The sequence below is a fragment of the Halichoerus grypus genome, chromosome 3 (genome assembly GCF_964656455.1).
Source record: "Halichoerus grypus chromosome 3, mHalGry1.hap1.1, whole genome shotgun sequence".
NCBI classification, from domain to species: Eukaryota; Metazoa; Chordata; class Mammalia; order Carnivora; family Phocidae; genus Halichoerus; species Halichoerus grypus.
Genome location: NC_135714.1, coordinates 193,416,252 through 193,430,352, shown reverse-complemented (window position 1 = coordinate 193,430,352; position 14,101 = coordinate 193,416,252). Strand labels below are relative to the sequence as shown.

At 46.5% G+C, this 14,101-nt stretch overlaps 1 protein-coding gene across 1 annotated transcript in view; it reads right to left on the bottom strand.

The window, feature by feature from the left end:
- Positions 1–14,101, bottom strand: part of ENPP6 (ectonucleotide pyrophosphatase/phosphodiesterase 6) — a 118,217-nt gene that overhangs the window by 21,718 nt on the left and 82,398 nt on the right. Inside the window, exons 3-5 of the mRNA XM_036071340.2 lie at positions 12,588–12,699; positions 3,542–3,683; positions 2,631–2,810 (exon numbers count right to left, since the gene is read on the bottom strand). Coding sequence (XP_035927233.2) covers positions 2,631–2,810; positions 3,542–3,683; positions 12,588–12,699 — 434 coding nt within the window. The remainder of the gene's footprint in view (positions 1–2,630; positions 2,811–3,541; positions 3,684–12,587; positions 12,700–14,101) is intronic.

The following is a 14,101-nucleotide window of genomic DNA, read 5'->3' as shown; positions in this document are numbered from 1 at the left end:
GGACCTAGCGGGAACCCTTCCCACTCGTGCACCGGGAGACACATAGAGGGATAGAGACTGCAGACTCAACAGCCCAAATGCCCAGCAACAGTGGAAGGGAAAGATGACTCGTGTGGTTCTGTGGTGGGATACTATACAGCAGCGAAGAGAGGCGAATTACACCTACACAGAACACCTGCAAGCGTCGCAGGGCTCTCAGTTTGAGAAGCAAAATAAAGCAAGTTGCAGAAGAATACAGACAGGGTTATTATTATGTGAAGTTCAAATAACTATAAAACTAAAGAACACACATGATAAAACGATAAGGACAATTATGGAAATGATAACTTATAATTTAAGAGAGTAGCTTCCTTTGATGGGGCAGGAAAGGTGGCGGGGTTTGGGAAGGATATACAAGAAATACCATTATCAACGGTAATGTCCTACTTCTTAGATGTTTAGTAAATATAAAGCGCCCCTTTATACTTTTCAATATTTTATAATAATTTGTCTACTCAGTAGTTAATAAATTACAAAAGCTTATATACGTCAAAAATGCTATAGTAAAATTAAAAGGCAAATGAGGAATTGGTCCACCTGCTGTTAAATGCCACGAGATCAAAGGGAGGGGATTTGCTCTTGACCTAGAGCATGTCTTTCCTACACCTGAATCTTAAAAGTATTAGTAATTGTCTGCCGTTCATTACACTACTGATTTCATGATGAGGGTGTAAACTCTGTACATATTTCCAATATTTAGCAGCAGCTTAAATATTTATGGCTGACATTAAAATCAACTGGATGATGTTGACTTGTTGGCCCTCAGCCAAATCAGACACATATTCCTGGGTAGAACTGAATGTAAAATTGAGTTTTTCAACTCAGATCTGGAGAATAATTAGCCTTCAGGCTTTTTAGTAGAGAGTTTCTGATGACCCCATGAGTTATGATTTCCTACTTGAGAAAATCCATAGTTCTTAAGGGAAGTAGGATGCGTTTGCAGGAAGATTTTGGATACGTGAAAAATCTGATGACACATACCAGGTCTCACAAACTGTTGTGTCCGTCACATGACGAACTGTCACCCAAACACAGCCCCCATTCTTGAATAATCCACCAACTGCTTCTGGCTTTCATGAACGTCGTGCTGGAAGAAGCTCTTCCCAGCTCGTAAGCTGCTGATGCTCAAGCATTCTGGAGGCAGCACGTCCCTGAGCGCCAAGTTGGAAATGCAGATTATCTTCCTTGCCAAGAAAACAGAACTTCTTTGCAAGAAGCCACTTGCTGTGGGACCTGCCAATGTGTAGAGTATTCCTCCCGGCTTCATATTAAGGGATTTCATGGGGCTGCTGTACCAATGGTCAGCACCTCCACTTCCTGACCATGGGACTTGAGAAAAAGGGACGTCCACCTAGGAAATGGGACAAGGCTGGGGAGGAGTGGCGTTCTTGGCAACTGTGCTGCTCAATCCCCAGACAGATCTCAGACTTTCCTATGGTAGTGGGCAGGAGGAGGTCGAAAGGGCCAGCGGAGAGACCCCGGCCTCCTGCACGCAGTGTCCATCCATACCAAAGAGCGTCCGTTGTCAACCACATCCTTGCTATGAGGATAGGTGGAGGTGTCAGGCCCTCCCTAGGCCAATTCCTGGGACCCTGGGGTTGGCACCTCCACGGGCAGCAGTCTGAGCGTCCCCCAAGGAAGAGACCCGCTTCCTGGTCCAGAGCACAAAATTGTCTCTGGGAGCGGGCAGAAGACCCAGAGCTTGCCCTGGCATGTGACAAGGCAACATGGGGCGAAGCAGGTGGACAAAGATGCTGCTTGTTCCTCATTTTCCCATCATGATTTACCAAGTACTGCAGATAATTATGGTTTGGAGAGAAGGGTAAGTAAAGTCTAGCTATCTCAGAGTGCTCAGCTCCTGGAGGGCAGTGACTGTGGGGAGCACCCTCTTGGGAACCCCCCCTGTGATGATGATCATTGTAATAAGTGGCACATACATCGTCCTTGAGGTGGGCCCAGCATGCTTCTGTGGGTTTCCCAGCAGCCCAGGAGGACAGCTATGATGGCATCGCCAACCGCATGGACTCAGAAGAAGCAGAGGGTCTGGGACAGGGAGCTATGGGTTACCAGTCCATGATCAGGCTGGGATTTGCACCTAAGCAGCGTGCCTCCTCAGATAAGGAGCTGACGCATGGCACCCACGGCCTCAGCCCCTATTCATTCATCACCTTCTTATCTCCAGTTCCCTTACGAAAACAGATCAGATGGGCAGCTTTGTTCCAGGGAAAGAGCATTCTCTGTATGCATCCGATATCCCCCAGGTTTGCCTGAGAAGTGCCGCATTTGGGCCAATAATAAAATAGCCGTACTAAAGGGCTAAGAGCTTAACATGCTAAGCACCGCACATCCTTTATCTCATTTGATTTCCACTAACATCCGTGCAGTGGATACCATCATGCCCATTTCAGAGAAGAGAAGACAGACACAGGAGGATGAGTGATTTGGCAGAGGTCAAGGGAGCAGCAAAGTAAGTCACATGCCTCGGGAGGCCCAGCTCTGGCACAGCTCTCTACTTCAGTGCTAAAGCCCCAGGGCAAAGACCAAGCACAGAGTGATCATCCATCCGCCTCCCCCCCCATGGCGCTTCTTGCCTCAGAGTGTTTCCCAGGGGCTGGCCAGAGGCTCACGACGGGTCCTCGGTCCTTCACTTGCTGCAGGTCGTTCAGGCTGATGTACTTATTCAGCTCGATCACTTTGTCCATCCAGAAAATGTCAGTCATTCCATGATCTGAGAAGATGATGACATTGAGGTGGTCCTGCAGCTCCCGCTCCTGTAGGCGGACAAAAGCTGTCAGGACAGCTCCCAGGCAGAGATGCGCTCACTCTGGAAGGTCTTGTAAACAAGTGTTTTAAACTGTAAGTTATGGGGGAAAGGATACTTCCTCAATCATAAACTTTTCTGCCCTGATGGGACCAGTGGGACATCACCATAGAAGTACTCGAGGAGGGCGAGGTGAAAGCACATCCCCTTTCCAGTAGTGCTAGAAATCATCCCTCCTGGGCTTGAGCCATTCAAGCTACTTTCTCTGTTCTCATTTCCTTCCGCTCTTTCAGCAGACGTGTGTGGTAAGACGGGAGCGGTCACCGACCCATTTTACAAACGTGGAAAATAAAGCCCACAAAAGTTTTACCTTGTTGAGAGTCATCCAGCAAGGGGGTGGGTGGCAGGATCAGGGACAGAACCCAGGTCTGGTCTCCATGCCTGCTTGAACCTGGTTCACAGACTTACTAGGTTTGGTAAAGAACTGGGCCATCTGGCCAGCTAAGCCAGGTAAGAATGCGAATCTGGTCATTTCAGTCCCGCTGGGCTGGTTGTAAAACAAGGGAGCTCCTGGTATCTGACAAGGGGTTGTGGGAAGAAAAGAGACCCACCCCAGCCTGGTGCTGACCTCGTCCGCTAACACCAGTAAGAAGGAAAATGTTGAAGGGTTATGACCGCCAAGGAAACTGACAGGAAGTGACAAGAGGGAAGATCAGCCTCATGGTCCTTGGTTTCAGTTACCTGGATCCACTTGGTCATGTACTTCAGGACAGCGTCCACGGCTTTCAGGGCGTCTTTCCGCTGAGGCGACGAGGGGCCATAGTGGTGGCCTTCCACATCGATGCGCTCATGGTATATGGCTGCCAGGTCCGCCCGGCCACTCCTGGAGGGAGCAGAGTGAGAGAGACGCAGTTGAGGGAGGCCCTCACTGCCTTCTCCCCCTCCACTCAGCAGTCCTCTGTGAGGGCACTGGCGTCCCCAGATCCCTGACCTGTGGGCCAGGCAAAGCTGACACCTTAAAATGATCACGGTGATCTCTAAGGGAGGAAACACGACTACGGCATCAAGACATGCCAGTCCTGAGCACCTCAGTGCAACAGTCAGAGAGCATGTTTATGGGGCATCTCCCCTCTGGGCTCCTGTGGCATCGCTCGTTGTGCCCCAAGAGTTGGAAGGGCTGGTAACAGGCAGAGGACAGTTCTCATAGCTCTACTCTACCACCCGCTGCTGTCATAAGATCAGAACAACTAGAAGCAATCATTCAAATAATGACTTCGATTATTGCTGGACCTGAAGGAAGTGTCTAAATAAAACAGCAGACTGTGTGTTTAACCCACTGGCAAGAATAAGAACAAGCTTTACCAGGGCAACCTGGGGGAGGCAAACAGGTTAGTGTTCAGCAGACACTTATTCTAATGGGGACATTTATTCTATGAAGGGCCAGCTCCAGTGTGGATATAGAGTGAATTCTAACAGTGACCACACTTCCCTGGGTCCCAGGAAGACGCTGGTTCTGGAGAAACTCTCCTTCTTGGCCAGAGTACTGATAATACTGATAATGGCAGAGTACTAATAATCCAAGCCCTTGATGCTGGGCTAAGAATGACCAGGAACAAGTGATCTCCATTGGAGTAGGAGGCCTGCGGAGTCAGGGAAGGGAGAAAAAAAATGCCGTGTAATGCACCTCCCTCCTTCACGCAGTGCTCTCCACCGTCCCTCCTGCCCCAGCTCAAGCTTTGCGCACAACTCCTCCCAAAGCACCCGAGCTGAACAATGATCATGATGATGGTGATGTTAATGGTGGGAGCCGTTATAGTAACTGACAAAAGTTGAAGTAATGCAAAAGAAATTACAGCTCATTCCTTTGCTTGGACTTTACAAGAGCTAATAGTTGATACTCTTGGTGGATTGCCTTATTTCTCTCGAAAAACTATATTTTAAAGACACACACACACACACACAAATGAGATGGCATGGTGTCTTCTGATGTGGCTGCCCCAACACCTGGAACATGAGCAATAAAAGAATGTGCGTCCTCAGAGCCTGCTCTGCCTTGGGTCTTGCAATCCACAGAGGAGGGAAAATTGCCTCCCGGTAGTTCAGAGAGGGTGGTTTGCACGGCCAGAGTTAAAAACAGCTCCTACTCATCCTCCAGGTCTCAGGGGAGATGGTGCCCCTTCCAGGAAGTTGGCTCTGATGCCCCAGGCTCTGCTGGGCGGCCCTCTGGGTGCTCCTGCGGGCCCTCTAGGCTCATCTCCTGGTAATGCTCTTCCATGCCAGGCTGCAGTGGCCTGCTGATGTTCCTTCGCCCTCTCTAAGCTGTGAATTCTTTGGGGGGGATGGCGATTCATCCTCCACTGTAGCTCAGTTGTAGCCTACTGTATTTGGCATACAGTTGGAGCTCTATAATAGTTGAAAGTATACTAATAGTAAGCGCTCAATAAATGACAGTTGCTCTGGGTCAGGCACTATGTCGAAGGCTTTTCATTCATTATTTAATCCTCACAGCAACCCTTTAAGACAGGGATACATTGAACAGAGAGCTCAGTAGAGTTGCCTGCCTCACACAGCCAGTGAGAGATGGGACCAGGACTCAAACCCACGTTGGGCTGACTCCAAAACCCTGACGACAACCACTAAAAACTCTACGGTCCACACCAATGGGGCAGCATTCTGCTTAACCTTCTTATGGAAATGGTCCTTATTCTCTTATAAGACTCTTACCCTTCTTGACGGATAGCGCTCCATGTCTGTGGGTTGGGTGTGTCTTGGATTTCTGGAACTACTGTGGGAAGCGTCCCTATAGAAAAGCATCTGCACATTTTGCAGATGGGGAAATAGGCCAGAAAGGATTCTAGGACTTGCTCAAGGTCTCACAGAGACATAGCTAGAACTGGAAACGTGAATCTCCAAGATCAGAACATTCTACCAGCCTGGGCTTTTGAAAGTCCGCATCTACTGCATTCACTGCACTGGGGCGGTTTTCAGGGGATAATCTGATTAGCATCTTCCTTCATTATGGTCATACTTGCCAAGACGGCACGTCCTTTAATGATGCTGTGATGTTCTACTGTGTACCCTGAGGGGCATTTCATTTATGTTTTTGAGAGCACATTGGTTTCAAGTTAAGTGAAATTGCTAGTCAAGTGTTTTCTCTTTTTAGAACACAACAAACCAGCCCTTCTTTAACAAATACCACCCTTCTCCACAATGGGGACTGGGTTAGGTGTTTTTCAAAAGTGATATTATCAGTATTCATACTCGCTAATGTGTGAATGACTCATCCATCTATAGACAGCAGAGAACAAAAAGTCACTGCAGGGGCCTGCAAGGGTGTGGGCGGTGGGGAAAAGTTCTCGCTAGGTAATGTCACTTTCATACACATCCCTAAACTTTTGTGGGGCCCGTGTTCATTACACTGATAAACTAATGAATACAGTGGAACCTTCCATAAAATCTTTCCCTCAGATGAGCCTCAGCCTTTAGCTGCTTTATGCGGTTGCCTCTGTAGCTCCCCAGATGTGCGGATTCATGCAGTGTATCCTGTGTTCAAGTGTGCACACTTCCAGGGTGGGGCCTGCATGGGGGGAGAATTGCACAAACAGGCTGACCGTTGCATTGAAGTTCAATGACATGCTTTTAGGTCACTGCATTGTAGATACTTCCCTTAACGCAGCAACCACTTGGCTGGTTTCTTTCAGGCTCTGCACCATATCTAAAAATCTCTGTGTGATCAGGGACCCCGTATCACAGATTTACCTGATGGCTTTCTTTGAAGGAGCTGTCAACCCCAGGTGCCAGGAACACTGGATTTGGGATGCTGGCGATTCAGGGATTTATGCATGTGCCTTCGGAAAAGACTTCTAGGTTGGAGTTTCGTCGATTCATTAGGGACCCGAGTCTTCAAGGGCTGAGCACTCTCGCCTGTTTGGAGTTCAGCGGACAGATTCTTGGTCGCCAGGTGTTTTCCACATGGATCTGGTCTCCATCACAGGTCAGCTCATTTGTAATGGAGTGGTTGGGTGAGGAGCGATGGGTGGAAATGCCTGCAGACCTATGGTTGGCCATTTATAATTTATAGCTTTAGGGGTCCAGGAACTGAGCCAAAGACATGTGGCTGTCAGCCCAGTACTTGAGAGCTGCAAGGAGCCCCCAGCCCCAGGCTTTCAGGGACACCCAGGTCCTCCATCATCTTAGGATGCTGTCCAGATCTCTTTTCAGTGTAAAAGTTCATAACCTCACATCCATTTTCCTTACTGAAGTGAGTTGGAAAGAGAAGACTTAGGGAGAGAGAAATGGGGGGCAATTCAAAGGGATGGTTGAAGTTATCAACTGTTAAGAAAAATGATCTAAAACTTAGAAATTAGGCCCCCAAAACAGCTGCCTGTCATTCCTGTGTCCTACAAGAACAGTGTCTGATAAACTTGTTTACAGGTCACCAGACTTTATGACCAACTTGAGCCCGGAATGTGTAAACTTAGCTGTTAACTTGTAGGAAACCAGTAAGATGAAGGTTATTTTTGCCTGATGGAGAAAGCAGTCCCAAAGATCACGGTCTGATTGTCCTCTAAGTCGTGAAGCATTTCTGCATCTCACAATAATCGTATGCCATCGTCCTCCATCATTCTTTTCCTTCACGTGTGTGTTTCTCATATTCTCTGTTTAACCAGCCTGGTCGTCCCTGGATTCCCTCAGCAATAAAGGAATTTGAACCTCGGCATAATTCTCATATACATATGTAGTGAGCACATGACAGAGGCTTAATTTTGGAAAATTATACATTGATAGGGTATTGGAATTAGACAAATCTGAGCTCAAAGATGTGAACCTCGCTATCCTGGAGGTCTCAGAAGAACAGCAAAAATATCTGGAAGCCTCAATGTACCGTGTGAAAAACCTCCACAGAGGGCTACACTGGGTATGAAATGAGCTGATGTTTATAAAGTGCTTGACACATAGCAAAAGGGAGGCAAAGGGAAGGAGATGCCTTGCATCTCTCTCTTCCTTCCAGATGTGCCTGGATGGCTTTTGCCTGTGTGCTGAGCCCCTTCCCTCAGAGTCCAGGGGGAGGAGGGACAAAGGCCAGGACATTTGCCCCAGCTGCCCCATGGTCTGTGGAAAGAACCATCTCGTCATCCATCCACTCCTTTATAGGCACCAGCAGCCACTGAGGTTCTGGGATCCTAAAAGAATTCCTTTGGAGCTGTTTTCCGTAACCTGGAGCTTGACAATAGACAGCAGCTGTGTCCACCGCTCCCGGGGCCCAGTTGTTGCTTGACCAACCCTTTTGAGAGGCTTCATCAGGCACCTGCACCTGGGAGCAGCCTCCTAGTCCCTCCAGGCGGTCAGGGCTGCACGGAGCTGTCACCACTGGTATGCCCCTTTGCCTGCCCAACGGAGCATGACTATCCAACAAACAGAACTTCCAGGAGGACGGATTAAGTGATGTGATCACAAACTGCTTTTTGTGGTGGCTGTGTGGACAGGGGTGTTGCTTCCCTGTCCCCATGTGCGGTGGCATGGTACATAGCGCGCCCATGACTGGGGTTGTGTGCTGCTGAACACGTCACGCAGCGAGCAGACCACAAAGGCTGCCGATCCACCTCAGGCGCTCATGAGCCCCAAGCCCAGCACAGCCCCACAGGGGTGACTTGTGAAGGAGCCAACCCCCCGATCCTGTCGGTCTGATTCGGTTTCAGGGCACCTCAGAGGTATGGGTGCAGACCAGGAGGAGAGCTGTGAAGTTGACTCTGAAGCGTCCATGCACTTCTCTCTCAGACCTGGGCTCCGGCTCCACCACCTACTAGCTGTGTGCGACCTGAAGCAAGGTGCTTAACTTTGGGAGAGGAGGAGGACTCTTTGTAAGAGGAGGAAGATGACACACCTGTGTAATACAGTAGCTGTAACAGCAGAATGGGTCAATGGCGATAGCGCCTTTGACACAATGCTAGCAGGTGGGTGTTGAAGACATGAATTCTCTTTGCCCTCTCTTTTCTTCTACGCTAGAGGTTGTCTAGGTGCCGAGGTAGCATCTACCATGGATATGACTTGGGTCAATAAAGCTTTATGAGCCCTGGATGGCAATGCCCAGATCAAACATGGAAATTGGACTAGCCCTTCTACAGAACCATGCAGCTTCTTGGCTGAGCTGGACCCTTTGCCAAAATGTTGTCCGTAGGTCAATCTTAACTGCCTTCTTTCTTTTTTTTTTTTTTAATTTTTTTATTGTTATGTTAATCCCCATACATTACATCATTAGTTTTAGATATAGTGTTCCATGATTCATTGTTTGTGCATAACACCCAGTGCTCCATGCAGAACGTGCCCTCCTCAATACCCATCACCAGGCTAACCCATCCTCCCACCCCCCTCCCCTCTAGAACCCTCAGTTTGTTTTTCAGAGTCCATCGTCTCTCATGGTTCTTCTCCCCCTCCGATTTCCCCCCCTTCATTCTTCCCCTCCTGCTACATTCTTCTTCTTCTTTTTTTCTTTCTTAACATATATTGCATTATTTGTTTCAGAGGTACAGATCTGAGATTCAACAGTCTTGCACAATTCACAGCGCTTACCAGAGCACATACCCTCCCCAGTGTCCATCACCCAGTCACCCCATCCCTCCCACCCCACCCCCCACTCCAGCAACCCTCAGTTTTTAACTGCCTTCTTTCAAAAGCGTATCTATCCTGTATCCCATTCTCTCTGCCTCTCAGAATAATAGCAGAGTGGAAAAGACACTCTATAAGCAGTACTGATCAGGAGAAATGCCTGTGTGTGCCCACATGCATATGCATGCCAGTGTTTGCACACTTGGGTGAACTCTAAGCACTCCTCAAATTATAGCTAGGAATTTGAGATAGAGCTGAGCAGAAACCAAGAGGTAAGCTATGGAGTCTAAAACTTGCTCCTTGTTTTGGGGCTATCTGATGGAAAGATAAATAATTAATACATCTTTGCCTAAACATACACACCAACAGAATTCATAATTCCTTTGAGTCACATTCTTACATGAATAAGCTGCTACATGTAAAGTGGTCTTAACTGTGTTGGCCCACAAATGTCAATCCTTTATTCTACTTTGTAAGAAGGTAATGAGACATGTTCTAAAAATGCATAGGTTAGGGGCGCTTGGGTGGCTCAGTTGGCTAAGGGTCCAACTCTTGGTTTCAGCTCAGGTCATGGTCTCAGGGAGGTGAGATCGAGCTCCACATCGGGCTCTGCGTTGGGTGTGGAACCCGCTTAAGATTCTCTTTCTCCTTCTCCCCCTACTCCTCCCTGCCCCCACTCTAAATCAATCAATCTATCTATCTATCTATCTATCTATCTATCTATCTATCTATATAGGTTGTTTATAGAAGGTGCCTTCTTTTTCTTTGCAAGAGAGCCTAAATTATCTTACTGCTTTCCACAGGCAATCAGTATCATCTGGCCTATTGCTTTTCTTCTCTTTTTTCTCTCTGTCTCATTTCAAGCCCTAACTAGTTTTAGAAATGGTGGATCTCCATCTTTCCAACCACTATTCACAGGGGATGTTTCTGGTGGCCCTGTTAACTTTGACAGTATGAAGACCCCACAAGACAATTGCACTGGCCTGGTTCCATCCTGCGTAGGCCTTCACTCCCCAACTGCAGAAGCATCATTCACTGGTAGATTATGTGAATGTCATCCCCTGGGAGTTCAAGGCCATTTATGTAGACTATAGTATGAATGGTGCCAATTGAACAATATGGTGGTATCAGGTCACACCAGATAGAGGCCTAGCCCGGGGCCACTTTCCTGGGCCTCCAGTTCTTGGTAGCCTTTTCTGTCTAGGGGAGCCCAATGCCTTTGCTAAACACACATACACACAAAGATACACACACACATATACATACTACCACCTCACCCCCCACCACCAACCTCCCCCTTTCTAAATGCTGTGCTCTAAGGTAAAGATGTTATTCCCCAGTGTTCCAGAGCTTTGTCATGTTGCTTGAAAAGGGAAAAAGAAAAACTTCTCTAGAAACAGAGAAACAGAAACTGCCCTAGGAAACAGAGCCCAGCACTCATTCCTCCAGCATGCTGCTATCCCTCAAGACAAGGAAGTCTGCTGGGATGGGCTGGCTGCCAGCCCTGGCTAACCTGAGCCTCTCGGGACTCTGTGGCTCTCCACCTGGTACATCACTGGGTTGCGTACAGTGGGTGACCACTCAGTTCTCAAGGCAAGATGAATGTGAAAAAGATTACCCGCCCAAATAGAGCGTTGGGTTATTTGGAGGTATTTGTATGACAACTATGTTCTAAATGTTCCTATTTAGCATGGCAATAAGCTGTAGGGGTGGCCAGCACTTTGGATATGTTGGAAACAGCACTCTATAGACACAGAGCTATTCCAAAGTTCTAGCTCTGCGCATCTGCTGTGCGTGTGGTGCTCTTCAGCTTTGCACAAACTAGTTTGTAACACAATATTCTAGTTCATCATGTGTGTGTGGTTTTCCAGCACTTGTGGGCAAGGAAAAGAAAGCAGAGTAGGTAGGAGACAGGATCATATAACACACATGATTTACAAACCATATGTTGAAGACTATTTATTCAATAGTTAATAATACAGACCTTGTCCCTTCCCTCTTCCCTCCAGAAAAAAAAAATCTCAACTTTTAAATTTGTTACATCTCAGTTTCTAAGTATTTCAAACCTATTTCCTCTCCAATTTGTCAGAGCTTGAGCCTTCCTATGCCTCAAAGGCCCATCTTAATGGGTTTCGTGGAAGTGGAATTATTGCAAGAAGGAACGGAGGGAGGGGTATTGTTTTCTCCTTGTGCAGTTCTGTGGGGGTGACTTGCTCCCCGCAATGTTTGGGGTGGTGATGGCAAGAATGGGATTCATAATTGGTCAGCTCTATATCTGGGGCTATCTTAGCTATAGGCCAATTCATGTGGTTACTGCTGGTGAGTAGTACACAGTGCCTGGGATATGGTGGCCCTTGGAGGCTGCCCAGCTTGAAAACAGGCTCTTTCTCCTGGGAGGATAACAGTCCCTCCCTGGTCTCCAAACTGATTACTATGGGTCTTCTGCCTTGACCCTACCCAGGAGATCCACTCAGTAGCCAAGGAGACCGCAAATCCAGCCCTGGAAATGTGAGAGCCCCCAACATCTTTAGCTTCTTGGTTGCTAATTACTCAGGTAGACCCCAGCTGGTCTCCTATCTTGACTTCCATATCTAGCGACTTCTGAGACTGCCTTGAGGCTTTCTCCTGACCTTTCTTGTTGATCAGTTTCTCTGACAGACTCTCGTGTGCTATTTAAGACACCATTAATGATTTCTGCATTTTCAAAGTTCTGTGTCATTGCTCCATGTGGGAGGAAGAAAAAGGTTCTATGTTCTACGTGTTTCATACATTACCAAGAAGAGGGTAGAGTAGGCAATTTTTTCAAATTTACTTCACCACAGATCCCCCCTTCTTGCCAAATAATAACATTTTATGAAATACAAGCATTCACTAAATCTTAATTAGAGAGATGTTGACATTCATATTGCTTCTCTATTGTCCATCAACATAAAGAAGAAAGTCCCAAACATTTGAGGACTTTCTTGCTCTCCATTCAACATTTACAGAGAGTGCTCCTACCTGAAACGACTCATTCACAATTATTCTCTGGTAGCAGTTAACAGTCATCATGCAAGAGACTAATCATATCTCTGAGACATTATTCCACCTGTACCAAGCCTTCTTAATTCACTTTAGCATTCATTGTTGGTCCTGGAAACAATGAAGAACAATGGTATGACTAAAACCTTGGGACACTTACTTGAGGGAGTCAAGAGCATCGCTGACTGCATTGGCAAAATTGATATCCGTTGGGACGTTTTTATATTCTAGGCAGTAAGTAGGTCTGACCCCAAGAATCTCAACCTCACAGCCTGAGAAGGAAAAAGATGGTAAATGGTTACTTTCTTCAATAATAAAGTATATATATATATATATATATATATATATATATATATATATATATAAAATAAAGGTAGGTTTTTGAGCTTATTTCAGGAAGCAAACACCATTAGTCAAAATAAAAATCTTTGTTCATTTTCATGAAATAAAAGAACTTACTGCTGATAGGTGGTATATTTAACTGTAATTTTACTTAACTGAGCAGAGGTTCTCAAATGTTGTTCCTATACAACACTGGCGTCCCATGATAGGGACTAACAAAAATTGGTTAATGTTTGTCTTTTCCAATTTGAAACAAAATTAATTCATAAACAGAAAGGTCTCAATTAAAACTTTTTCCCATAGATTTTTCATAACTGCTGAGTCTTCTAGTGTGTTTTTGTCTATTCTAAAATCAAGTATTAGGTAGTATCTGATTAGTCCTGGAATAATAAAATAAAAATTTCAGTAGTCTAACTGGACTAAGAAATGCCACACTAAATTAGCAAGCCTAAAAATCCCTGAATTAAAGCAGGGATTCTGAGACATGACTTTGCCTCTCCCAAAATGAAGTAAAAGATTTTTTTTTAAAGGATTTTATTTATTTATTTTAGACAGAGAAAGCATGAGAGTGGGGAGGGAACGGGTGGGGCAGGGAAGAGCAGAGGGTGAGGGACAATCAGACTCCTCCGTGTTGACTGCAGAGCCAGACGTGGGGCTTGGTCCCATGAGCCTGAGATCATGACCTGAGCCGCAATCAAGAGTCAGAGGCCCAACCAACTGAGCTTCCCAGGCGCCCCAAAATGAAGTAAAAGAATTAAGGGCATTCAGATGTTAGGAGCTGCTATGGCCTCAGCTTCACTGCCCCAGGCCCCTGGACAAGTAGAAGTAGTTGCTCTGAGGAAGAGACACCCAAACTTATTACCAAAATATAGGGCAGGAGAGGTATGAGCAAGTCTCAGTTTAAGTTAGTTGACTATTATTGGGCACCTACTATGAACTAGTCACTGTGTTCAGACATAGTGGAAACAAAAATGTGTCAGTCAGGGTCTTTATCCTGGAGCATCCCAGAATCTAGTCTAGTGGGAGGAGAAATTTGGGAAAATATTGTAATATGTGAAGTCTAAAATGAGGTGCACACTTAACTGGTGTGGGATCTCAGATGAGGGACATCTACTTGAGGGATTATTTCTTCCTGGAAGCCTTCCTTGAGTCCCCAGGTTGGGCTCAGTCTTATAGACTGCATTTGGCCAATGTGTCAGGGCATGGAGGTGGGGAAGGAAGGGACATCCCAAGCAAAGAGAGAAGCAGAAGCAAAAGTTCAGAGATGAGAAACAACAAGGTTAGTGTGGGGAACTATACACAAAATAAAGCTCTGGACAAGGAGTGCCAGGA